Source organism: Camelus ferus, chromosome 30 (assembly GCF_009834535.1).
Source record: "Camelus ferus isolate YT-003-E chromosome 30, BCGSAC_Cfer_1.0, whole genome shotgun sequence".
In the NCBI taxonomy this organism is placed as follows: Eukaryota; Metazoa; Chordata; class Mammalia; order Artiodactyla; family Camelidae; genus Camelus; species Camelus ferus.
In genome coordinates, this window is record NC_045725.1 from 15,141,744 (window position 1) to 15,166,421 (window position 24,678).

The 24,678-nt window shown below is 55.7% G+C and overlaps 1 protein-coding gene across 9 annotated transcripts in view; it reads left to right on the forward strand.

Moving 5' to 3' along the window:
* The window catches only part of CTIF (cap binding complex dependent translation initiation factor), a 286,942-nt gene that overhangs the window by 192,837 nt on the left and 69,427 nt on the right, over positions 1-24,678 (forward strand). For 7 of the 9 annotated variants that reach the window (XM_032470569.1, XM_032470568.1, XM_032470576.1 and 4 more), the window contains 2 exons: positions 697-1,189; positions 3,931-4,230. In XM_032470569.1, coding sequence (XP_032326460.1) covers positions 697-1,189; positions 3,931-4,230 — 793 coding nt within the window. The remainder of the gene's footprint in view (positions 1-696; positions 1,190-3,930; positions 4,231-24,678) is intronic. The other 2 variants (XM_032470573.1, XM_032470575.1) reach the window with 1 other exon arrangement.

The window sequence follows — 24,678 nt, forward strand, 5'->3', positions numbered from 1 at the left end:
GGAGGCTCACCCTGACAGACTCATTTTAACTTAATCACCTCTTTAAAGGTCTTATCTCCAAATGCAGTCACATTCTGAGGGACTGGGGAGCAGAGGTCGTGGCTTCAACATACAAATTTGGGGCGGGGTGGGGGGCACAATTCAGCCCGTAACGATTTCTTACAGCGTATTTTGTTAGTGGGTTTGGGGGTGAAATGTCAGTGTACCTAAAAAAGGTTGTCTAACAAATGATATAACTTTTTAAGAGCTATTATGGTAAAAAGTCATTCACAGGCTACTTGGTATCAGATGCAGGTCTGTGTATATATCTTTATTAGAACTTGCATAGAATATGTTCACAAAATGGTTATAACTGCACCAAGAAAACATAGTGGGGGTCTGGGGACAGTCAGGAGGGTTCACTGTACACTCTGTTGTATCATTTTAATTTTGTTCCCCAATGTATTAATGCGTATTCTAATAAGGGAATAAAATACTTATTTTAAGACAAGGATGGACTTAATCCTCTGTAATCACAGGGACTTGTCTGTCATATTCTCTGCTGGTACCCCTAGTATCACAGAGCCTGCTGCACAGGAGGCCTGCAGTAAGGGTATTGAAAGAATAAATGAATGAATTCCTCTTCTAGTGTTTGGACGCAGGGACCCTGGCCGGCAGCCCCGGTGACCCTCTCCATCTTTCCCCTCTGGTTTGCAGACGGCAGCAGAGACCCCCAGGAGGGAACAAACCCCAACAGCATGGTGACCACCAGCCGGGCAGTGCCAAACACAACAGGGACCACCAGAAATCCTACCAGGGGGGCTCGGTGCCCCACCCCTCAGGGAGGGCCACTCATCACGGCTACAGCCAGAACCGGCGCTGGCACCACGGCAACATGAAGCATCCACCTGGCGACAGGGGGGAGGCAGGCGCCCACCGCAACGCCAAAGAGACCGTGGCCATGGAGAGCCCCAAACTCGAGGATGCCCCGGGGGACACCGGGCACAGCGGCCTCGAGCGCTCCTGCAGCCCCGATGCCCTGGCCCCAGCGGTTTCCGAGAGGCTGCCCCTGCTGCCGCCAGGGGTTCTGGAAGCCGAGACAAAGCGTAAAGACAGTGTTATTCCCGAGCGCAGCGGGGAGCGGCCCAAAATTACCCTGCTCCAGTCTTCCAAAGACAGGCTGCGGCGAAGGCTGAAAGAAAAGGTACCGGTAATTGAATTTTCCTTGTTCTCTGGCATCAGGGAGGACAGTGCGAGGTAGGTGGGCTCGGGTTTGCGGGCCTGGGGAACCCTGTGGAGGGAAGGGAAGGAATCACACGGGGACCCGGCACACATGGTCACCACTGCTTTAGGGACCCCCAGCCACCAGAGGGCAGGCCTGTGGCCAGTTCTGCATGTGAACCCGCTCCAGTACATTCTACCCACTAAGAGGCCCAGGTGGATGCTTGGTACCAGCCCCCAGCCTGAGAGGGGAGGGGAAGAAGAGGCATGTGCCTCGGAGTGATGGGAGGCATGCAGGGAAAGCCTGGTTCTTCCCTCCAGCATTGTCTGGGGTCAGATACTGCCCTGTTCGTGCTAAAGGGCATCTGGGGACAACACAGAGCCTCTAAGAGTGCTTCTCCCAGAGGTGAGTACCGGCCAGGCTGCACTCCCTGCCAGGGTCCAGAGCAAAGGTGAGTTGGGCAGAGTGTGAGCAGGCTGACCTCATCTTTGCCACTAACCCCCTCCATCAACCAGCTGCCCTGTGAGGGATCCGAGGGACAACATTTAAGGAGGCACTCTCTCTCAGCATCAAACAGGGGCCGATCCTGCACTGGCATAGCCCTGAGAATGAGGGCCTCCTTAAATTTTGCTCCCCAGGAGCCTCTTATTCCTCACCCTTTTCCTGGCCCTGGTCTCCAGAGCCTGGTTCACAAACTAAGGAAGAGATGCCCCAAGCCTCCAGGGAAGGGCGGGGGCTCCATCCCTGGCAGCATTAAGTCCACCTGCTCACACTAGCGCCCTGTCCCCAGCCAGGCGTGCAGGTAAGATCACCTTGGAGAGGAACTGCTCCCAAGAAAGGCCAACTTGCCCCCAGCTTTCCTCCATGGAGTCCTCCTTCTGGGACTTGCGCGGAGCTCAAAATTCCAGGCTTCTCTCCAGCCTCTCTCTACAGCCTTCTCTCCTCCTCCTTCAACCCCCGAGGCCAGGACCAGGTCCACACTCAGGCAGGATAAGGCAGGCCAGACCTCTTCCCTGATCAGTTCTTGAAGCTGACATGCTGCTCCTGGCATCATTCCGGGCCCCAAGCCCCCACCACCATTCCCAGTGAGGCAGGCAGCTGTGAGGTCCTGGAGGAAAGCCTCATACATTCCCTCACATCCCGAAGGTAGGAGCCTGGGAGAGGTTCCCAAGTGATGACCAGTGTGTGGTCTTTGCCTGAAATCCTTCCAGGACAGACTGCTGCAGCCCAGCCAGGGAGAGAGGATTGTTACCTAAGTTCTCTCCGGTTCTACTAAATGTAACCTCAGTGCCACTAAGGGGAAACGACACTGGCTTTAGAGTCTAACAAACCAGCTCAGTCCTCACTCTGCCCTTGACTGGCTCAGTGGCCAAGCCAATCACCGAACTTCTCTGAGCCCCAGTTCACCCATCTGTAAAATGGGTCTAATGCTACCCACCTTGGATATGCTACCCACCTTGGAGATGGACTGAAGATCAAATGTCATAACCTGTGTGAAAACCCTCAGTGGGTGGTTATTCTACAAACAGACCACTATTCCTGCCCTGGGGTCCACATGGTTGGGGTGGGGTGAGCAGGAGGAGGCAGAGCAGATAAGGTCGAGCCATAGCACCTGTATTTCGGCTTCACGGACTCCCGGACCAGGAGGACATGGGCTTAGGCACTGGCAGAGCTCAGGGTAACCTCTCGACTATCTAATCTAACCTCCTCGTGTTACCAGGGAGGAAACTGAGGCCCAGAGAATGAAACCACTTCCCACAGCCGTCCAGCTAGAGACAGACAGCAGGTTCCAGGACTCCGGTCCGAGCCTCCCAGCCCAGGAGCCTCTCTTTGTTGAGGACAGAAGGGCAAACATGGGGCCTCACCATATGTCCCCGCCCCTGCCCCTGCCCGCCTGCTCTCACATCCCGGCAGTTAAGTCACTCTTACTCTTGGCCACCGATCCACTGTGTTTGAATAAATACCTTTGAGACGATCCGATACCCATTTTCTTTCTCCTCCAGCCCAGGTCTGGTCCCAGTGGTAGTGAAACCTCTTAAGGGTGTCGAGTATTTTATGTAAAATTTCCCTCTCAGACGAGCCAGTTCTCTGAGTGTCTTTGAGTGGCACACTGGAGAAGCCAGCACAATCTCCATAGGACACAATGCCCACAGGGATCCCTGCACCCCGAGAACATGATGGTCCTTGGGCCGAGGGAGCCAAGGACCTGCAGGACAAGGCAGCGTCTCCACAGGCACCGTTAACAACACAGCAGGGGATGCCACCCCCTTCCTGACCTCATCTTCCTACGCTTGTTTTCTCTTTGGCCCAGTGTCTTACCTGGTACTTTATCTCGTCTTTTACAAGCCCCATTGATTACTTGTAGATTGAGACATTTGATGGACAAATAGACAGACAAAGCCAGTGTGTATGAGAATCCTGGGTAAGAAGTATATCTCACAAGGATCCACCCAGGATGCCCCAGGGACCAAGAAAAAGGTCAACAGAGAGCCTGGAGCCTGAGGGTTCTTGGTGGAGGTCGGCATTCCTTGGGGGATCAGACCTCAGGTTCTAGAAAGTGGGGGCAGGTCCTTTCTGGGGGTGGCAGCCCTCCCTTCACTGGCCGCCCCTCTGCAGAAGCCTGGGTTCCCCTCAGGCACCACTTGGCGTGTCTCCCACGCCCCCAGGATGAAGTGGCAGGAGCCTGGGTTCCCCTCAGGCACCACTCGGTGTGTCTCCCACGCCCCCAGGATGAAGTGGCCGAGGAGACCACCAACCCTCAGCAGAACAAGATGGACAAGTTGATTGAGATCCTGAACAGCATGCGGAACAACAGCAGCGACGTGGATGCCAAGCTCACCACCTTCATGGAGGAGGCCCAGAACTCGACCAACTCCGAGGAGATGCTGGGGGAGATCGTCCGCACCATCTACCAGAAGGCTGTGTCCGACCGCAGCTTCGCCTTCACCGCGGCCAAGCTCTGCGACAAGATGGCGCTCTTCATGGTGGAGGGGACCAAGTTCCGGAGCCTGCTCCTCAACATGCTTCAGGTAACAGACGCCGACAGCTGCGCCGCCCGCCCGCCCGCCCGCCGCTGGGCTATTACTAGAGAGAAGGCTGCAGATCCTGACCACACTTGAACTTTTCCCGAGTTCCACCCTTGCCCGATTAATTATAGAAAATAAAAAGGCACTCAAGGGGCAAGGGCTGAGTGGCCGGATTTGTGTGTGTTTGTGTGAGTGCTCCATGGTTACAATGGACCAATATAATTTTATAGGTGCTTCATATTTAACCAGCCTTTCCCTCTTTCTATTTCCATGATAAGAGGGCTGGCTTTTGTCTTAACCAGGCTCTGTGCTTTGACCTCTCCACGTCCCAGCAGACACACTCTTGCTGTGGATTTCCTTTTTTAACTCTTCCTCTTCCCCAGGACCACCCCCCACCCAGGCCCTGCAGGTGGTGTGTTGGTTGTAGTTGCAGGTGGTGTTGAGATGGGTCTGAGCAGACGGCATAAGGGCTTTGAGTAGGAAAGCTTTGGTCTGTCTGCCGATGCGCTGGGGTTCCTAAAACCACTGTTAGGGCCAAGGGGAAGCATGGAGATCGAAGACCATCTTGTTCGTTGGTGCCTTCCCACTCAAAATCCTTCCACCCTCAGAGAGCTTAATTCCATCCCTCCTCGTTCCTCCCTTCGCGGGTGCCGGCGTCCAGCGATGGTTTTACTGGGGTATGTCATGGGCATGGACGTGGACGTGGGCACTTTGGCCAAGCCCAGCTCTGTTTGACATCACAGGTGGGGAGCTGGGGGCCAGCACCTGCTCTTCTGTCATGGGTGGTAGCATGTGGACTGGTGGTCCCAGAACTGGTGGCGTCAGGGAGAGGTAGCAGGTGCACGGCGTGGCAGCCATGCCAGGCCCTGGGACTATCCTTGGAGATTCTTGGCTGGGGAAAAGTCATCTGTACCTTAAACTAGTTGAGATATGAATTGAGTTCCAGCCCAGTTAAGGTAAATTAGTAGCTTGAAAGTTCTGGAAGTAGAATGACTGATCCAGGAGAGATCACCTGCTAGTCTGTCTTAACAAGGGTGATCATACAATGGGTCATGAACCACGACACTTCTGAGAGTCAGAGGGCCTCTGTTCATAGTCAGGCCTAGACCCTGGTGTGAACCAGGGTATATGGTCACTCTGGTCTTAGCCACCGGGTTCAAAGTCTGCTGTCTCTTCCCTGAGACCAGGGAGGGAGGAGCCCCCTCCGCAGGCTGCCCATGGGCTCCATCCCCACCGTCCTCTCCTCTTCCCAGGGAGACCGCTCACTGCAAGCTGATCCTTGCTGGCCAGCCTGGGCTGCTTCTGTCCAGCTCCAGGCCCTGATCAGGTTCCCATTCCTGGATCGCCCACGCTCCCCGGTGACGAATTCCCGCATTACCTGAGGGATTTGCACATTGGGCATGTTCCTCGCGGGCCGGAATGTCCTAGGAGAGTGTGGAGGGTGACGGTGGGGAGCAGCCTGTCTGCCATGTACCACCAGGCACCAGGGAGTCCAGGACGGATCGGCCTTTGGCCTGGGCTTTTGTCAAGAGAAGGGCTAGGATAGGGCAAGACTTCTAGACAGTGGTTGCCAGCTCCAAGCAACCTCGCCAGAACCGGTGGCAGACAGTCACACAGGGCGTGGGGCGGGATGCACCCAGCCTGGAAGGGCAACTGGCTGCAGGGGCTGCCCAAGATCCTGCCCGGCTCAGGCCTCTCTTCCAATGACCTGTGGTTAGAGTAGTCTTGCCCACAGTGTCCGGCAGAGCATCAGTCCTGGGAAACGGTCGGCCACAAACGGAGCTCCATGGCCCATGCACCCGCCTCTCCATCAGCCACAAAGTGGGCTGGCTGAGGCCGGCAGGAAGGGAACCTGCTTGGCTGCATCGAACGCAGTGAAGTCCCCGTTGTGTCCCCCAGCTAATGACTTCTTGTGGAATTAGTGTGCTGAGACACATGGTTTGGCAAACACGAGTGCAGGGAAGAGCACTAAATGAAAGTCAGGAAACAGGGCTTCTCGGCCTGGTGCAGCCGTCAGCTGGAGCCTGGGCTCTGCAGCTCCTGCCAGGAGAGTGCTCCGCTGCTCGACATTTGTCGATGGACCTGATGGGCCTGCGCTCCTGGAGATAAGTCAAGGGCCTCGGAGAGGGGCGTGATGTGCCCACCTGAGCTGCTTCTTCTCTTATTCTCTCCTGGCCCTGCTATTGGCATGAAACAGTCCTGAGTCCCCCTAATCCTCAGAAACCTGCTTACCCCATTCCAGGGCTCAGGGCTCAGTGATATGTCTGTCATGTGTGACGGGCTTTGGGGGCCAGCCCAAGAGACCCACTGCATCTCTGGGGCAGAGGGGAACTGTCACTTCCTATCTGCCATTTGTCTGGGTGGAGCGTTTGTGGGTCAGATATTTAGAAACCTGAGTGTCCCCTAGGGCCCGCCCTTCGTCCCCCGCAGCCCAGCTAAAGAGTAAGAGGGGTCCCCTTGAAGGGTATAACCAGAGGGCTGGAGCTGGACACTCAGGCCTCCTAGGTCGCTGTTCAAGGTCCATTGGCTCCCATAGAAGGCAGGCTGGATGTGCTGGCGTGAGGCTGCCCCGAGGTCCTTTGTAGACCCCCAGTTAGGAGGCCCAGAGGAAGCCAACACCACATGTCTGACGGGGCCTCCTCGGGCCCTGCTCCTCTGCAGCTGAGGAGTTGGCGGGTTGGAGCAGGCTTTCCAGGCAGCAGAATGCATGACTACTCAACACCCTAGACCCACAAGGTTCCAGAGAAGAGAGCAGTGAGCACAGCTCAGCTTCTGACCCACAGGGATGGCTTTTTTCACCTGCTATTATTTTCTGGCAAACCTGATTTTTATCCCTTTCCTGGCAGACAGTCCCGGGAGCAGCCTTCAGAGCCTCCCCCCTCCCCCCGCCCCCACATTCTCCCTCTGAGGTTCACACTCAGCTCCATCCACTCAAGGCCCACTGCCTCTGGATCCCCAGCCAGCCCCTGATTCAGTTTGGCAGCCTCTGAGACGCCCCTCACATGGCCAGGTTTCGCCGCTGCCTCCATGTATAAGTTCTGAGGCCCGACTTAGTGATGCTGGCTGCAGCGCGGACGGGCTGTGAAGTGCCCTTTGAGCACAGCTCCCAGCAGCTGTCTTTGGATGTTGCCCTCCTTAGCCAGCACCGCTTCCACTGCCCCGGCTTCAGCGGTGGGAGCGGCAGCGCGGGAGGAGAGGGGCCGGTTCTGCTGTTGGTGGTCACTCTTAAGCACGGTGTGAGGGCTGCTTGCCAAGCTGGGATGCAGCCTCCATGGAGAGGGAGGTGGGCCCAGGGGGAGGTCAAAGGACCTTTAACCCTTCCCAGCCAGATTCAGCATTGTCATCCCAAGAAACCTAGAAGCATTGACCTATGAGCCATAACAATGCCAAGACTTTGCCGTCTTGTCACCAATCCCACAGTTCAAAAATCGTCTTCAAGCTTTACATCTAAACTGAGTCTTTTTGCCCTAAATGTGGTCATTTTCTTGGTAGTGTTCTTGTAAATAAAATTTTACTTATTAAACAGGTATTTCTTAAATGTCTGTTACGTGCCAGGCGTGTAGTCTTCATGACATCAGTGCTTCTCAAACCTGAATGTGTGTTTGAAACACATGGGATTTCATTTAAACGCAGGATCTGCTTCAGGAGATCTGGGTGGAACCTGAGATGCTGCATTTCTAACACGCTCCCAGGTGCTGGTGCTGCCGGCCCTGGGCCCACACTTTGAGTAGTCAGACGTTGGATGGCTGATGGGTCATAGGTGATGGGCCAGTTTCATAGACAGGCTGACTGAGGCACATTCTTTTACTGATGTGAGGTCAGAAGTGGGGGTCCATCCTCAGAGTACTGAGTTCCAGCCACCAGATTTTCTTTAGGATGGTGGTTCTCAGCCTAGCTGTCCATTAGAATCTCACTGGGAAACGATTTTAAAACATACTGGCGCAGGGGCTCTCCCCCCCAGACCAACTGGATTAGACCCTCCAGGGATGGGCCTTGGGCATACTTTTTAAAAAGACTTTCTGGCTAATTATATGGTGCAGTAGGTTGAGCACAACTGCTAGGAAGATACTCCAGAGATGCCCCAACTGTGCCGCTGTTGTCACTTACGAACCAGCTGACCCTGCCTTTCACCCCATTAAGCAGCCAAGAAGTGGGTACCAGGTCCTGGACTCTCTGCTGAGTGATGTGCGGGATTCCGAGCCTGAGCTGGTGGGAGAACAGCAAAGAAGGAGATGTTGGCAGCCGAGACCTTCCCTTCACCTTGCCCGACCTCGGTTCCCCCTCTGTGCAGTCAGGTGGGTGGGCTGGACCATCTCAGCGGACCTTTCTCGTGCACCTTGCTGTTCTAAGATTTCCCCTCGGACACCTCCACACTAACTGAGTCAGCCAGGTGGGGGCCAGAGCTGCCTCTCCTCTTCCGCTGGCCCCATTTCTCTCTGCTCTCAACTTCTTTCCCCGGATCCTTTTCCTTTTTCTTGGCCTCAGCCATTGGTCGGAGCAGCTATCACATGTTTTAGGGAAAGGGCTTCACTCTCAACCCACGTTGCCAGGCTGGGCCCCCCGCAAAGCTGAGGAGGTGATTCGTTTCCCTGCCCAGCCTGCCTCACCCCACCCCTTCCCACTCTGCTCCCAGCTGCATGTTTGCAGGGTCCTACACCCACCAGAGTACGTGCACTGATGGATTCTGACTTGCAGGAGAATGTGGGCTGCCCACGGCCCCTGGGTTACAGAAGTCACTAAAGCTCTGCCTTGATCCTCTCCAGGGAATTGTGCAGCGGTGGGAGGGAAGGGGGCTCTGGTTTCACAGAGGGGTGAAGAATGAGCGTGCCTCTTTTTATGGGACCTTTGGAATGACAGGAATTGGAGGCCTGAGCCCCCTCCGCCCAGCACTGCCCCGTCACCACCCCGGGCCTTCCACTTGGGCTCAGGGAGTGCTCCTCGGCCGAGATATGCTTGGGTAGAATAAGTTCAAGCCCTCCTCTGTTGAAATGTGTGTGCCCTGTTTAGCCGAGAGGTGTCTGCATCTGAGCTATGCAGAGCAGAGTATTATTAGAGCAGGCATCAGTGTGTCTGTAACTGAACCCAACTCTCCCTAGCAACCGTTGTCAACAACACATCTAACAGAAGGAGGCAATACCTTTTTCTGATAAAAAAAAAAAAAAACTCATTTCACCAAGTTGTAAACACAGCAGGGCTGTTGTGAAAAGACAAAGCAAAATCAGAATCTGGCATGTGACCAGGTTTCAAAATAAATTGGTCTCTGCCAGCACCTTCTAGAAGACAGCCTCTTAAGAAGCTGACCTGGAGCTAGAAAATGGATAAACTCGTCAGAGTTTCTAGCTGGGTCACCATTAAGCAACTGTCTGAAGCTTTTGATACACAGAAACTCAGTCAAGTGGTGACAGGGGGTCCACTGTCGGGGCTGGGTGGGGGGAGGTCTCTGGGAGTGATTTTAACTGTGGGTTTTGGCCCCAGAAGGGGCACTCGTGATTTTCTGGTCTGGCTGCCCCATCAGTGAATCAAAATACAAGCTACATCTCCAGGGCTGGTATGGCCCGCCCACCCCACTTCTACCCCATCTCTCCCGTCCCTGCCCCGTCTCTCCCATCCCTGGCCCATCCTGGCCCCGCATTTGCCGGCTCGGTCACAGGGACTGGGTTATTCCTCTGATTCTGCTCATAAAAGGGAACCTCCTTCCCTCCGGCTGTCTCAGGGTTTCAGGACAATCAAAAGGTGTTCCTCTTTACCCAAAGCTTGGAGTTCCTAACCCCAGTCTTCTACAGAGGGAGGGAGGAGAGGGACACGCATTGGTTCTTGGGGTTCTAACCAGCTTTAAGTTGTAAGTTCCTCGAGGATCAGGAATCCTGGTTATGTGATCAATCATGACTTGTATTAGGTGCTCAGCAAGAGTCTGTGGAAGGGGGGACGGAGCCCCAATCTTAGGTGCTGGTCCTCCCTGCTGTGAAATAGGCTTCTCAGTTCTTCTGAGCACCTTCATGCGTGTGAATGTGGAGATTCTCTGTCTGAGGTAGGTTCCAGGGCAGGAATCCTCATTCTCCATGTTCACAGATGAGGATGGTGGCTTCATGAGGCTACAAGTCTTATACAAAGTCATGGGGCTGAATGGGGATGGTCTGTCCAGCACCCCAAGCTCTTGGCTCCCATGCCACTCACCAGGTAGGGTGTAAGGGTTGGAAAGTTGGAAAAATCAGGGACCTGTCTCATGACGCTATCTGTGGGGATTTCAAAGTCCATCCTCCTAGAAGAATCCCACTGTGTTTCCAGTGGTCTCTGAGTCTCAGGCTTTCCAGGCCAGTGGGGGACTGAGGGTGTCCGAGGAAACACCTCCATGGCTCCATCTCTTTACCCAGATGAACCACATAGCTGTCCTTCTGAGGCTGGCTCTCCCCTCGCATCCTCTCCCTCAGCTCGGAGCTCCGCCTTCCCTTCTGCACGCCCACCACTGAGCCGATGTGCACTCCAGGCATGTAAACTAATTTTACTGTTGGCCCAAGCCAGGCATACCCAGGGATAGAAGCACATTGTTCTGTGCATTCCAGAGCCTGAGCAAAGCCCTGGGCTGTACCCACCCAGAGCTCCCCTCCACTGGTTGCTAGAAGTCGAGAGGGGAGGAAGTAAAGGGCTAGCAGGCAGTACAGACAACTCTCCCATGCGCAGATTGCAGGGGGTGATTTTGGAGGCCCACAAAGGTCTCTTTTTCTAAAACATGCTGCCCCTTGGGCACCTTGCGAGTCGTCAGTTCCCATGCTGAAAACCGTGCCCTGCAAGGGCCAGGCAGAGCTGGCCCACACATTTCCTGACGGTGGGCACCACATGCTGTGACACAGGACCTTGACCTGCATAAGGGTCTGTGGCAGACGCAGCTACCTGGCCAGGGACAGCGATGCCTGGCTGGTACCCAGGCTCTTCGCCCACCCGACCAGAACCAGAGCCAGAGGGAGGCCTGTGCCTCCTGCCAAACTTGTTGCCCCCACTTGCTTTGGAATGAGTGCATTTCACCTTCTTTCTTCCAATCCTTATGTCTCTGTCTTATTGAGCACCTGCTGTGTACCGTGCACCGTGGCAGAGCCCGTGTGTGTCATCTCTGTTAATCTGCCCTCCTCTCTCATCTCATCTCCCAGTTTGTGCTGGTGGGGGCACTGTCCCAAATCTAAATGTTTTATTCAAGGACCCAGCTAGGATGTCTCAAGTCAGGTTTTCCTGACTTGGTTGGGGCACGGTGGCTTCCAAAAGTGCTAAGTCTAAGGCCCCTTCTAGAACTCTGGAATGCCCCTTGGGACAGAAGCAGCCTGTGACTTGAACAGGAAAAAAAAAAGAAAGCATTTTCATTTCTTAATCTGAAAATAAACAGAGGGAAGAAAAGGCCAGCTCCGGAAGGAGCCCAGGACAGCAGCCTGCCAGTCAAGTTCTACTGTCCGAGGCTGTGTCCCCAAGTGTCTTGGGGGCAAAGACTGTGTCCATGTCATCTTTGTGTCCCCCACCATGCTCACACATAGCAGGTATTCGGCAAGCATCAGACTGCTGCTTGCAGGAGCTTCAGCCTGTGGGGATGAAGGTGCATTTGTGGGCAGGTGCCGGGGCGACAAGAGAAGGGACGGCTCTGTGTCCTGCTCCCTCCTGCCTCTGGGCAGGGAGCTTTACCCAGGTCAGGAACTGTTTCACCATCACCCATGTCCCTTGCCAGGCCGTGTCCTCTTCCCTGCACACCCTCACCTCCCACCCCGGCTTCATTTTCCCTGCTAAATCCCCTGATAGAACTTGGCCGGGCGCTCCCCTGTCTGAGGCTGCCACGCCAAGGCAGGCCCTGCAGATAAGTGGGTTATCGGAGAAGGCAGCTCGGGTGTCCCGGGCCCCAGAGGGTCACCCCTGGCTGGCTGGCAGCTCCCCTCCCAGCACCTCCTCCTCCCCGCTCCGCAGAGCCAGGCCAGCAGGAGACAGCAGTTCCTTTCCCGCAGCTCAGCGAGTGGCCGGCCCCCAGCCGCCGCAGGGAATCCGAGCTATGCTAAGCCGCTCCAGATCGCCGCATGGCTGCCCTGCCCGGGCACGGCCAGCCCAGACAGGGCGCCTCTACCTGCCGCGGCCGCCGCTGGAAAGCTGGCACCGCCTGGGCGGATGGAAAAAAATCTCCCTGTGGGTTATGTAACTGCTCACCGCCCTGTCCCCGGCTCCCTAGGGAGGCTCCCAGCCACCCCAGAGGGAGAGCGGTGGCCCCTGGTCAGGGAGGGGACACAGAGGGTCATTCTTTGAAAGGGAAGCAAATAGTCTTGAGCGATTGCCTGAGATCCTCCTCTGGACCCAAGGTCCTCAATGCCCCCAAGGAGACTGGTGTTCCCTGTAAGTGCTCGCTGAGCCCAGAGGCCTGCCTAAGACACTCGACTGGCAGAGTGAGAAAGACTCAGGAGAGCTGGACTCGTGGGAGACATGAAGGAGAGGGGGCATTGCTGCCTTGTTTGGTTTGGTTTGGTTTTTTTAATTTTTTTTATTTTCTAATTGCAGAAAGATATATGCAACATGAAAGTTACCATCTGAACCATGTTTAAATGCATAGCTCGGTGGCACTAGGCACAGCCACAGCATTGCACCCACTCCCGAACCCTCTTATCGTCCCGAACAGAAGCCCGGTAGTCACCAAACAGTAACTCCCAGCCCCGCTACATGCCCACTCCTCCTTCTGTCTCTGTGAACTCGCGCTCTGTGCTCTATGCTCACCACAGTATAAGTGGAATCGTATAGTTGTCCTTTTGTGTTTGGCTTATTTCACTTAGCATCATAGCATCATGGATTCCAGGTTCTTTCCTGTAGTAGCACGTCAGAATTTCTTTCCTTTTCATGGCTGAATAATATTCCATTGTGTGGATTAGACCACATTTTGTCTATCCATCCATCCATCCATCCATCCATCCATCATAGATGGACACTTGAGTTGTTTCACCTTTGGGCTATTGTGAATAATGCCACTATGAACATGCCACATATAAGTATCTGAACCCCTGCTTTCAATTATTTGGGAGATATACCTAGCAGTAGAATTGCTGGATTATATGAAAATTCTACATATAACTTTTTAGGAACTACCAAACTGTTTTCTGGAAGGTTGTTTTTGATGGGGGAAATGTAATGACCCCAGACCCAAGTGAGGGACAGTGAGGACACTGCCTTACCTAGAATCCAGGGTGCAGGTAGAGAGTTGGAGGAAGTATGTAAGATGGAAAAAAAAAGGGTTTGGACTTTATGAAGTAGAACCAGGGAGCCATTGTTGGTTCTTGAGCTGTGGCATCCTGAGATTAATTAAAAATCAGTACAGTACACACCTGCAGGATCTATAAATGATCCATCCAACCCATTCATAGTGTAGATGAGAGGTGGAGGCTCAGGAAGGTTGACAAAAGCCCTGCTTTAGGAAGATGTGGATGCTGGACTATAGGCTGTCAGTCATGCTTTGAAATCTATTTCACAGAGGACTGGGGTTTTAGGTAACCATAGTCATCTGTTTTGTAAAGAGAGCACACACAGATTGAAGCCTGCCCCTCAAAGATCCATGCAGCAGTGGCAGGCCACATTCCCCCTTCTCCCAGGACCTGCTTCCGCCTTGGTACATGGAACAGCAGCGTTCAGCCACCCAGCCCCTACAATCCAGAGGCTGGAAGCTGGGGTTGCTACGAGGAGGGCAATGGACTGGCATGAGAGATGTACTCGTGGACCTCTGCTCCCCTTCCTTCTGCGGGTGCCACAACAGGCTCCAAGAGCTACAAGAAAAAGTCAGTGGGCACCTTTGAACTGAGGCTTTGCAGCCACGGGCACATGGCCTGGGTTGCAAAGTAGGCACCAAGCCCATGGCCTGCTGGCAACCTGGGGGGAGAGTGAACAGGGCTCTCCCCATGTGCCCTTCGCCCTGGCCCGCGGCCCCCTCCACACTGCTGTGTGCTCCTCTCCCCCTCCCTTTGCCCGTATCTCTGTGCACTGGCTGTGCTCTGGATGCCTGGCATCAATCACAGCGACTGATTAGAAGTTAGTGCGTGTGGGGGTGGGGGAATGGAAGGAGGATGACAGGACAACTTTTTAAAGAGCCAGCAAGAATGCCACACTTGTCCCGAACTCACTGCTTTCAGGGTGGCCGGGTTCTGTCTCCCCTAGATAAAGAAGAGGTCCCTTTAAGTGGACAGACAGCCTCCCAGCTGCCCTCCAGATGGCCACTAAGAGGTCAGCAGGCATCCCGGGGTGCAGGGTGTCATGCAAGGAAGCGAGTGGGCTGCATCTGTGCCGCGGTTACCCCACAGGCGATTATCATCATGTGAACAATCCAAACTTGTCTTACTCCCAGTTGCTAATTTCTTCTTACCTCTAGACCTTTCCCTGTTTGGTGGCATGTCTATCCAGGAAAGGTAGTGATCCTCCACCAGGAAGCAGGGGCTGGACTGTGTGGCCCCCTGAGGTCGTCTTCCAGCCCAGGGTTCTTGCTGTAGCCTGAGAACCATCAGCATACGGAACTTGCCCTTGGGACTCGAAGTTCAGAATCAGGGCTCCCTGGGCACCCACAGGGTCTCCATTCCCTGCTGCCTCGTGCTTGGTGTTCCAAGTCTTCAGGGAAAGACGATGGCAGCCCCTGCTGGCCTCACCTCAACCACAGTTCCAGCAGGCAGTGCAGGGAGAGGTTGGGCTGTCCCCTTTGGGGGATCAGACTGTGACATTCAGGGAACCACTTTGACCCTTTGGTGGCCTTCCAGGTCCCAGTTCACGGAGGGGGAAGAAAGTTTCAGGCCGCTCAGAAATGTGGAGACAGATGCCCTGCCAAGAACAGTGCCCCCCGGGATAGCTGCCCAGCCCTCCCCCTTACGGAAGTCCCTTGCCCTCCAAATCATCCCACTCCTGACAGTGCCCAGCTAGGAGCAAGCATGCTCCAGAGAAGCTGTGCCACCATGTGTGTGCACGCCCAGATCATTCCCAGCCAGACCACTAAGCAGAGAGGGCCCGAGGGCCACCACACTGCCGCGTAGGGCCCCCACCTCCCAGCTGGGCCACCGAGCAGGGGCAATACCGAAGGAGGGAGGAGCTTAGGTGGTATTCGGGGACGGCTGGGCTCCAGCTCCAGCTTATGACGATCTGTCTGTAATTGGAGTAAGTGCATTCTGGAGCAGCTGCATATAAATCGGAGCTCCACATACTGGACTCCCACTTACCATTGACCCCATTAGATGACAGTCATTGCATTACTCTGGGTGTTGAAAAAACTCTGATTAGAATAGTATCTCTAACGTAGGGTTGGTAGCAGAGGCACCTGGAATTCAGCCTGCAGGCCCCAGAGACACACTCCTGATGACACCCTGCCGTGTGGTATAAGAATTATTGATGGAGCCCGGAGTCCGACACCTACCTTCTAACCTGGTTCTGGCATGCCAGCTGGCGACGGGCAGATCTCACAGTCTGGCTGCCCTCCACTTACTGTTCCATTAAATGGGGTAAAAATACCTGTCTCCTCCCCCCTGCTGACCCCACAGACATGATCATTGTTAAAATCCACTGAAACACATATTCTGTCTGTGCCTTCTTAAGGCTCCTCCCCCAAGAAGAATTTCTGAATTGCATAAAAGGATATTTTTCCTTTTGCCCTTGATGAATCCCATTTGTTCAAGGTTCCTAGGAGAGGGCCAGCAAAAACCTTACTCCATAAGCCCAGGGGCCCCCAAGTCATGCTAGGTTTGGGGGTTCAGATGCAGCACTGGGGATAGCCCTGGGATCCAGCCACAAGGACAGCTCTCACAGGGGCCCTGGGACTGGTGTTGAGGCCCTGTTAAATCCCAGGAAAGCAGGGGCCACTGGCCTCTACCGGATACTTAGAGGCCTGCTGGTGGGGCGAGGCCAGCTCAACCAGAGAACAGTTTAGGAAAATCAGAGGAAGGGGCAAGCCCTTTCAGTGCTGGCAGCTGGAGAAGGCTTCCTGGAGGAGGCAGCATGAAAGAAGAGGAAGGATTGGGTGGAGAAAGAGCTAAAGCAAAGGCTTTGAGTGGGAGGAGCCTGGAGAGGGGCACGATTTTGCAGGAGAGCGTGGTGGGATGAGATAAGTTGCACACTGCCAGCCTGGCCAAGGGTGTCCGGGCAGCAGCAGGGCGCTCTGAGAGTGTCGGCAAGCCCCAGTGTGAACTGCCGACCAGGCTGTGCTGTGGCCCATTCATCTGCTGGCACTTGCTTCTCACCATTGCAGGCCAAGACTGTTCTAATCCAGAACTAAAACTTCTACCTTAAGATCATGGAGGTCCCTGCCAGCCTTGGCCCTCAGTCATTCTTGAACAGTAGGCAGGGAGGGCCACTGCATCTGGGCCCCCGGCCAGCCTGCTGAGGGGCTCCGGACGCTGGGGTTTCACTGAGGCAGATAGTGTGGGGGCTGGCATTCGAGGCCAGGAGACCCCCTGCCTCCACTCCCTGACCAGTTCATGCCTCTCAGGAGAAGGGAAGTTCCAGATGCCCACCTCCAGTGGCCCACTCAGCCCCTCTTTACGGATCAGCTGCTTCCAAGAGCCATGTGGAGGTGGGTGCCCACGCACTTATCCACACACAGCCTGCAGTGCTGGTGATGTCGTATTGTCCCTTCCTCCTGCAGCAGCCATGTCGTCTGCCAGGAACCAGAAGCAGGGCTCCGTGTGATGCCTGGGGCCGGGCAGGTTCACAAAGCAACACTCACAGCATTTACCTCCCCCTCTCTGCAGCAGCCCCATCCCTCCTCCCCCAGCACATTTTTTTTTCTGGCCTGCCTCAAGGGGTACAGCAGGAGACAGGAAGTCTGAAGCCAGCATCTTGCCTGGCCCGGGGCCTCAGTGTCCTCATGTGGTCCAGGGGTGTGGTGCGACTCCCCACTGGGCAGCAGGGCTCTTGGCTCCTCCTGTTCTGCTCTCACAGCCCCTCGGGCGCCTTGGGTTTGTGAAGGTCATGTGCGGGTCCAGGACTGGGAGAGCCTGGGAAACATTTGGGGATGGACTAGGGGCAGGAAGAGAAGATGCAGAGCTGGTCTGAAGTAGGGGGCTCGAGGATGCAGTGTAGGAGGCCCCTGGGCTACAGCAGTCCAGCCTCTGGCTCCAGCCTTGCCTTTCTCTCTCGCTGGGTGACCACAAACTAGTCCCGCCACCCTTCCAGTGGCTTCCTCACTTATAAAATAAAGGGGTAAGAAGAAGTGATTTCAGAAGTCCCTCTCAGCTCTTTGTTATTCTAAGTCAGACATTCTGGGCATACAGACGGTGCCTGTCAATTGCCATCTGCTGTCAAATGGTGGGTTGACACTCCTGGCCAGGAGGGGTCCTACTCCTGGCCACTCCTCCCTACCCTCCTGGTTGGGTGTATGGAGTCTGTACCGGCCTCACGGGCAGAGCAGCCTGCAGGGGGCACCAGCACTCAAGGCCAGCCTCACCTGCCTGCAGGCCCCTCCCAGCCCAACCCAGCATCTTGGCAGCCTCCATGTGGTCCCACAGGGAAAATTTAAGCCATACAATGGTGACTTTACCACAAAGCCACCCTCCAGTATTGGAAGTTTCCAGCCCCTGTAGGGCCCCAGCCCTGAGAACCAGAAACCTCAGTTTTGGGGTCCCTTCCATACCTCTAGGGCAGGCCAGCCTGGTGCTCATTCCCCCAGTGTCTGAAGGTTCCCAACTGTCAGGTGTTTGGCTGAGAGCACTGTTTCCTCCTCTCTTTCGGTAGGGCAGTCACTCTGCAGGCATTTATTGTGCCCTGGCTGTGTGCAGATGCTGCACCCCAAGTTCTCATTAGACTTGCAAGGTGGGCATTAATTGTCCCAGCCTACACATGGGTGGAGAAAGTGCCAGGAAGCTTAAGAAACACGCCTGAAGTTACACAGCCAGTCAGTGACAGAGGTGGAACTGGATCCCAGCCTCCCGGTGCCCGGTACCCTCTGCCTTCTCAGAAGCTGAGTGCCTCTGTTGGTCGGAAGGGCATTTGTGTTGGGGGTGGGGCAGGGCAAGGTAGAAGGTAGACGGCAGGTGGTGGGGAGACGAGATAAGAAGCAGATGCCTTTTAGATGACGTGGGCAGAGCCTCCTCCCCTGCAGGCTGAACAGTGGCCATTTGACCTCCCCATTGTTGTCCTGTGGGTGAAAGAATCAGGAGACAGTTTCCAGACCAGACCTCAGAGGGCACCTGGGGTCTGCTGCTCCCTGCCTGTCACAGTAGAGCCAGGGGGCAGGGGTGTCCTTCTCCATCAAGCTGTCCCTGGCTGGCCTCGGCTTCTCCGCTGTGGCCGTCCCACCCACTGGTTTCCAGCCCATCACCCTCATGATTTATGGAAAAAGGCAAAGAGAACACAGTTCAGTTTGATTTGGTCCCCTTGGCGGCCCCAGGGGGTGGAGACTGCAGCTCTGGGTTACAGTGGGTCCTGGTGAATGGTGCCCTGTGCACGTGGGCACACCCGTGAGCGCCCCTCTGTTCCCAGCCCTGCGGTCGGGTACAGGCTGAGTCTCCTATGTCCTGTCATAGCCACAGGAGCCCCAAAGAAGCAGATCGTGTCTCACATGAGGCTTCATGCCTCTGTCACATGTCTAGGTCAGAGGAGGGGGTGGCAGCATCTTTAACTGGTCCCTTCCTCACTGCCCACCAAGCCTGAGAGGGCAGGAAGAGGAGAACGCGCACCTGTACGCTACCTTGTTTCTAACGCTCTAAATTATTAAGGAGTGAGGACCCTGGGGTGTGAGCCGAGGCAGCTGGTTGCTCAGTCCCGAAGGAGCCCTTCTAAGGTTTCCTCGGCACCCAGCCCAGAGTGCCACCCCGGAGAAGGAGCCACGCTGTGCAAAGCCTCCTTCGCCACTGCTACTGTGCCTTGTCTTTTTTTTAAACTCCCCCCATACGACTTGATTTATTATGACTCCTATGCATTTCAGCAGCTGCGGCTGCATTTCAGAACTGGGTTAAGTAGCCCAGGGTTCAGAACGGAAAAGGTCAGAAGGGGGGCTGCGGGAAGGCGAGGGACACTTAATACAGCGCGTTCCCACGCGTGCCTTTGTGGCCCAGGGTTCATGTGCATCGTCCCCCTGCAAGCGTGGTGCCGCCACGCAGACATCGTGGCTCCTCTGCCTTACGAAAGAGAAGTTCAAAAACATGGTGTGTTGGCACGTTGCACCAGCTCCCCCGTGCTTCCTCTCCCTCCAGCCCCCACAGAAGACACAGGAGAGCTGGTTGGAATGAGAGCGCCACAGGCGCAGGATGGCCAGAGGTCAGTTGAGCTTAAGAAGCATCTATTGAGCACCCTCTGTGTACCCAGGGGCAGATTGCTGGGGTGAGGCTTGAGGGAAAGGAGTGCCAAGAGGCTCAGAGATCCCATTTGTCACTTCCCTCTGTCCCCCGGCCCTTTCTCTTATCCCACCTTTCCTGGCTGGCACCCTTTCATGCACTCAGACCAGACGGTATAGGTTTACGAGGACCCCCGTCCCTGCCTTCTAGGAGCTTCTGGCTCTGCGAGCCCCCTCCTTGTTGTCAGGCGCCACATGACCCCAGAGGGCTTGCTTGCAACAGTCTGTTCCCTGGACTTTGTGTTTTCCCCGTCTGCTCTACCCTCCCAGCGCCTCCTGGCTCTGGCCCCAGCGCCAGCCCCTGTCTGCCCCTGCAAACACAAGTCAGCTGTGTGTGCAGACAAAGCCATGCGTCGCAGTGGGGGCCGGGCCTGCAGAAGGGACATTTCCAGGGAACTCTGGGGGCGGCGGCTGGGAGGGCAGAGGCGACTGTCTGATAGCAGGGACTCGGCGTCACCGTCTAGGGGACTTGGCCAGGCCCCAGGGGCCAGTGGCTGTGGGTGGTGACTGGGAGAGGCAGCCAGGCTGGAAGAAATCTGCTGTGTGAGAAGTGTAGGAAGCGGGCTGGAGAGGAGAGATAACAGCCCGGCCTCTGTGTGTCTGTGTGCGTCTGCGTCTGCCGGCGAGGGTGGCTGGAGCCAGGCGGTCTGAGGCCGTATCTAGTGAGATTTTTGTCCTGGGTTGTGAAAGTGACCTATGGAGCCAGCAGCAGGGTTCAGGGCCTGGGAGAGAAGACATGTGGCCCTGCCCTCCCCTCCCCCTTGTCTTGTGTTCCTGTCAGTGTTCCTCCGTCCAGTCTTGCCAAGAGTAGGAGAGGGGGAGGGGTGTAGCCAGAGGGAACATTCTTGGTGCAGTGCAAATGGTTCAAGGCCTGGGTTCCAGTCTCGATTGTATCAGCAATTTGACATACGAACTTGGATACGTCCCTTCATATTTCTGGCTCTCAGTCTTGTCGGCTGTAAAATGGGGATTATTTATATCTGTTCCGCACATCGTGCAGGGTAGTTAGAAAGCTCTTATGAAATAAGGACGTGAAAATAGTCTGTAAATTGTAAAGTGCCACATAAATGAAAGGAGTTGGATGGTGAGACTGCTCTGTGAAAGCTGGGGATGCTGGAGGAAGACCGGGCTAGAGAAACCTGGTGGGGAGCCGCAGGGAAGAGAGGGGCTGGGGGAAGCGGGGTGGAGGAAGGGGGCAGGGACTGTAGGTCACGGCCTCCCCAAGAGTGGACCCCATGAGAAGCAGACCTGGGGTGGGAAGAGGGTAGCAGAGGCTCCCTGTGGTGGGGGTGTTGGTCACAGATCTGTCAAGTAGAAGGTGGCCTGTGCTGGGCACACGGTTCCCCTAGGAGACAGGGAGAGGGGTGACGCCCTCACCACCAGGGCTCAGGGTACTTGCCTGGCCTGGAGATTGTGAAGGGACGAGGGGGATCTTTGCTTTCCTTTCCTAACCACCACTGCCCACGGAAGCCAGGTTACCCGGCCCCCTCCCCCCCTCCCCACCCTGACCTGGAAATCAGCCATCTCTGGTGTGGAAAGTGCAAGGAGCTGCCGGGGCTGGCAGGGCTGCTAGGCTGACAGAAGCTGAGCTATTTAAAGCGTGCAGCGCCCCGGGGGCATGAACACCACCCACCCCCAAGGCCCTCTCAGCGTTCAACTTTCCCCACCTTGGCCCGGATCCCAGGCCCTCGGAACACCCAGAGGGCCACAGGTCAGATGCCAGGGGCTCTGGGAAGCTGCAGGCTGGCTTGGGAGGGTGGCTCCACCTCACCTCGGGCTTGGGCTCCCTCCCTGGGGCCTCTGGGCTGAGCTGGCAGGGCCACACAGACTGCTTGGCTCCCTGCGCCTTATAAAGGGGGCCGGAGACGCGAGGGGAGCTTAGAGGAGGAATGCCCGGCGCCTGTGGCCCCAGGGCAGCTGCTGCCTGCCCCCTCACACACACTCCGTTGGCTAACACGCTACCTGATTTGGGGAACCAGAGCCAGCTGGGGACAGGACTGGAAAGCGGGGAGCTTTTCTGGGTACACCCTCCTTCCCTACCCGGCCGACTTCCCAGCACACCCCCGAAGACAAAGGGTTCCCTGCTGTTTTCCCAGTTGACATGTACCTGCCCTGTGTCCTAACCCCTTAGCGAGGGCTGCGCGGTGCTGCCACTGCTCTCCCAGGTCTGAAAGGCCAGTCAGTGCCTCAGCTGGAAGAGGGTCCGGAAGGAGGCCTGTCAGACACAAGGACCGCACAGGTCCCTGCACGCAGACCAGCTGAGAGAGCCTTAGCTCAGCGCTTCCTGGGCGCCTGGTCTACCCGGTGAGCGGCACCAGCGTGCTTTATGGACTGCGTGATTTGGGCAGCTGCCAGCTGCCCTGTCCGGGAAGGACTGGCCATTATTCTGAGACTGCATCCTTCCTACTATCTTGGCATTAAACTGTCCTTTCTTTTATGAAATGATGGATGAAAGCTTTTTTAAAAAAAACATCCTTAGCAAAATAAAACGTTGGCAACCCTCAAATTTCACAGGTCCAAGAAATCTTGGAGCACAGGCCCAGCGCCCTGGTTGATGTCCAGAGCAGCGCGGTTCACCTGCGCATCCGGCTCCCGGGGCCTGGGGGGCCCACGCCGGCAAGGCCCACGGGGTGGGAGGAGTTGACGAGTGAGTGGAGTGGGGTGCAGCGTGCGGAGTGGGGACAGGGCACTCCTGAACCTGGGGCTGAGCGTCTCAGCCTGACACTGACTTGTGGCTTCACAAGTTGGGTCTCCAGCCCAGCCCAGCCCTCCCGTTCTGTTCTGTTCTGTTGGCTGGAGATGCTTCCTCCCACTCCACGGGAATTCAGTGTCCCAGCTGCCCGCCCACCACAGGCTGCCTTCAGTTGACACTTGCCCTCTTGAAGGTTGACCTCAGTCACCAGATCAGCACACACTCCTAGCTGCCTGACCCCCACTTGCTCGTGTACGCTGGCTCGCGCGCTCTCTCTCTGTCTCTCACTCTCTCTCCTACGTCCTCTGATCATCTTACATTGCCCCATGTGCAGACTGGCTGGTGGCCTTTTCCACAGAGTTTCATTCATTTATTAACTGAGCACCTGCTACGTGCCAGGCAGCGTGTTAGTGGGGAAAAGGAAGAGACTCTTTGCCACTGTTGGGTTCATCATAATCTTACCCTCTGCACAGATAAACCAGGAGCCGCCAACCAGTCTGAGTGCTGTACCAGAGGCCTCCACAGGCCACCTGAGCATCCAGGGAGGAGGAACTCACGTGGGAAGCACTAGAGGCTGGCGCTCAGAGAAGGGGGTACTCAGTGGCCGGGCAGGGGCTCCCAGGTGAGGAAGTGTGTAGAGGGGCATTTTCTAGACAAACACGTGAGCACGAGTAAACGTGAGGAGAGCATTGCGTGCAGGGGAAAGGAGGTGGTGCTAGTGGATGGAAGTCCGCACTGGGGGCAGTGGGTGTGGAACGTAAAAAAGCAAGAAAAAGGGACTTGGCTTCTTTCCCACCCATAAGCCTGCAGGAACCCGTTCGTCTAACCTGTGTCCTCCTGGAGAGCTCCGGGTGCTTGGGCAGAGCGAGCACATGTGCGATGCACGTGAACACGCTCGCGCACACGTGATCAGGGAAAGGCACACGCTCATCGTCACGCGCAGAAATGCTCACCTCCAGTGCCTCCCATCCTGCCTGATCCACAGACGCCAAAGAGTCTAGCCCTCAGCCTCAGCCGCTTGCTGCACATGTGAGCGTCAGATTTTCCACTCTGGGTCATTTTGCCTTCGGTTCCTTGCTTTAGGCAAAACCAGACACTGGGGTAGGTGATTCCTTTTTGTCTTTTCTTTCCTTCATTTCTTCCTTCTTTGCTGCCTCCTTCCTTTCATTTTTCCTCCCTCCCTTCTTCCCCTCTTTCTTTTCTTTAAAAAAACTCACAGAAAGGTAGAAGGAGCTCATAGGCTATTGGTATTTCTCATTCCTACAGGGCTCCAAACCTGAACTCAGCTATGATTGCTTTAAGTAACTAAAATAGTAGAAAAGTAATTTGAAAAAACAGAATCTTACTTGGGATGCCCTCTCATGAAGCAGTCGAGGGCCTTGAGGGGTCCTGAAGCCCCACCACTGCTGCCTGCACTCCCGGGGGCTCCTGGCACCTCCAGGCTCGGGGGAGGACTCCACCCCCCACCGTGCACACATCCACCACCTGCAGAAACCCGCCCCCCCTGCAGCTAGTTGTTTCCCCTGAAATAGGCCAGGAGCCTGGTCCAATCGTAAGGCCATCAAAGGGAGTAAAAGGCTCTCAAAGGCAAGGAGCTCCAGAGACCAAACCCAGGGGGGAGGGAGGGGGAGATTCTTAGGAGACTACCTGGGACTCAGAAACAGGCTGTGGTTCGTGGGCTTTGCCATGAACTAGCTGTGCCCTCGGGGTCAGCAACAACAGCTGCCCTGCCCTTGAACAAGTGTCTACTGTGTACCTTGGCCGCACCGGGGAGCTCTGGACATGCCAGGACCCGGGCGGCACCCCAGACCAACTGAATCACCATCTCTGGGGCTGGCACCCAGGCACCAGCATTGTTCAAAGTTCCCCAGGTGAGTCCAACAAGCAGTCAAGGTTGAGAACCATTGCCCCAGGCGGAGCACTTAGGAGCTGTGGGTTAAGCTCAGTCTCACAGCCACCTGCCAGGGTTTATGAATAAAGAAGCTGAAGCTCAGAGAGTTTGAATAACTTGTCCATGATCCTTGAGGCTCTCCCTTGTCCTAAAGCCCATTACTTCTCCTCCTTTGCAGGGCTGGGTATACCTATGCTGACAGACACCATACAGCACAGGGAGGGGACAGAGGGAGGGAATAAGCGGGTGAGTGAGGGAGTTGATGTAGGCCAGAGAAGGCAGGAGTGTCTGGTGTCTGGGCCGGGGCTGCAAGCCTACAGTTTCTCACCAGTTCCCTCCCAGGGCAGAACTGACCCCCGATATTGGGAACTGGAGGGCCATCTGTCGCTGCTTGAACCTAAGCCTCAGTCAGCAGGTAATTGCAGGGCCTCCCAGGCCCAGCAGTGCGCAGTATAAGAGCCCAGCTGGACTCAGGAGCTGCCTTCTGGCCCCAGTTCAAATCCCAGCTCCAGCGACTGCGGACAAGTGACCTGATCCTTCTGCCTGTTTCCTCATCTGCATGCT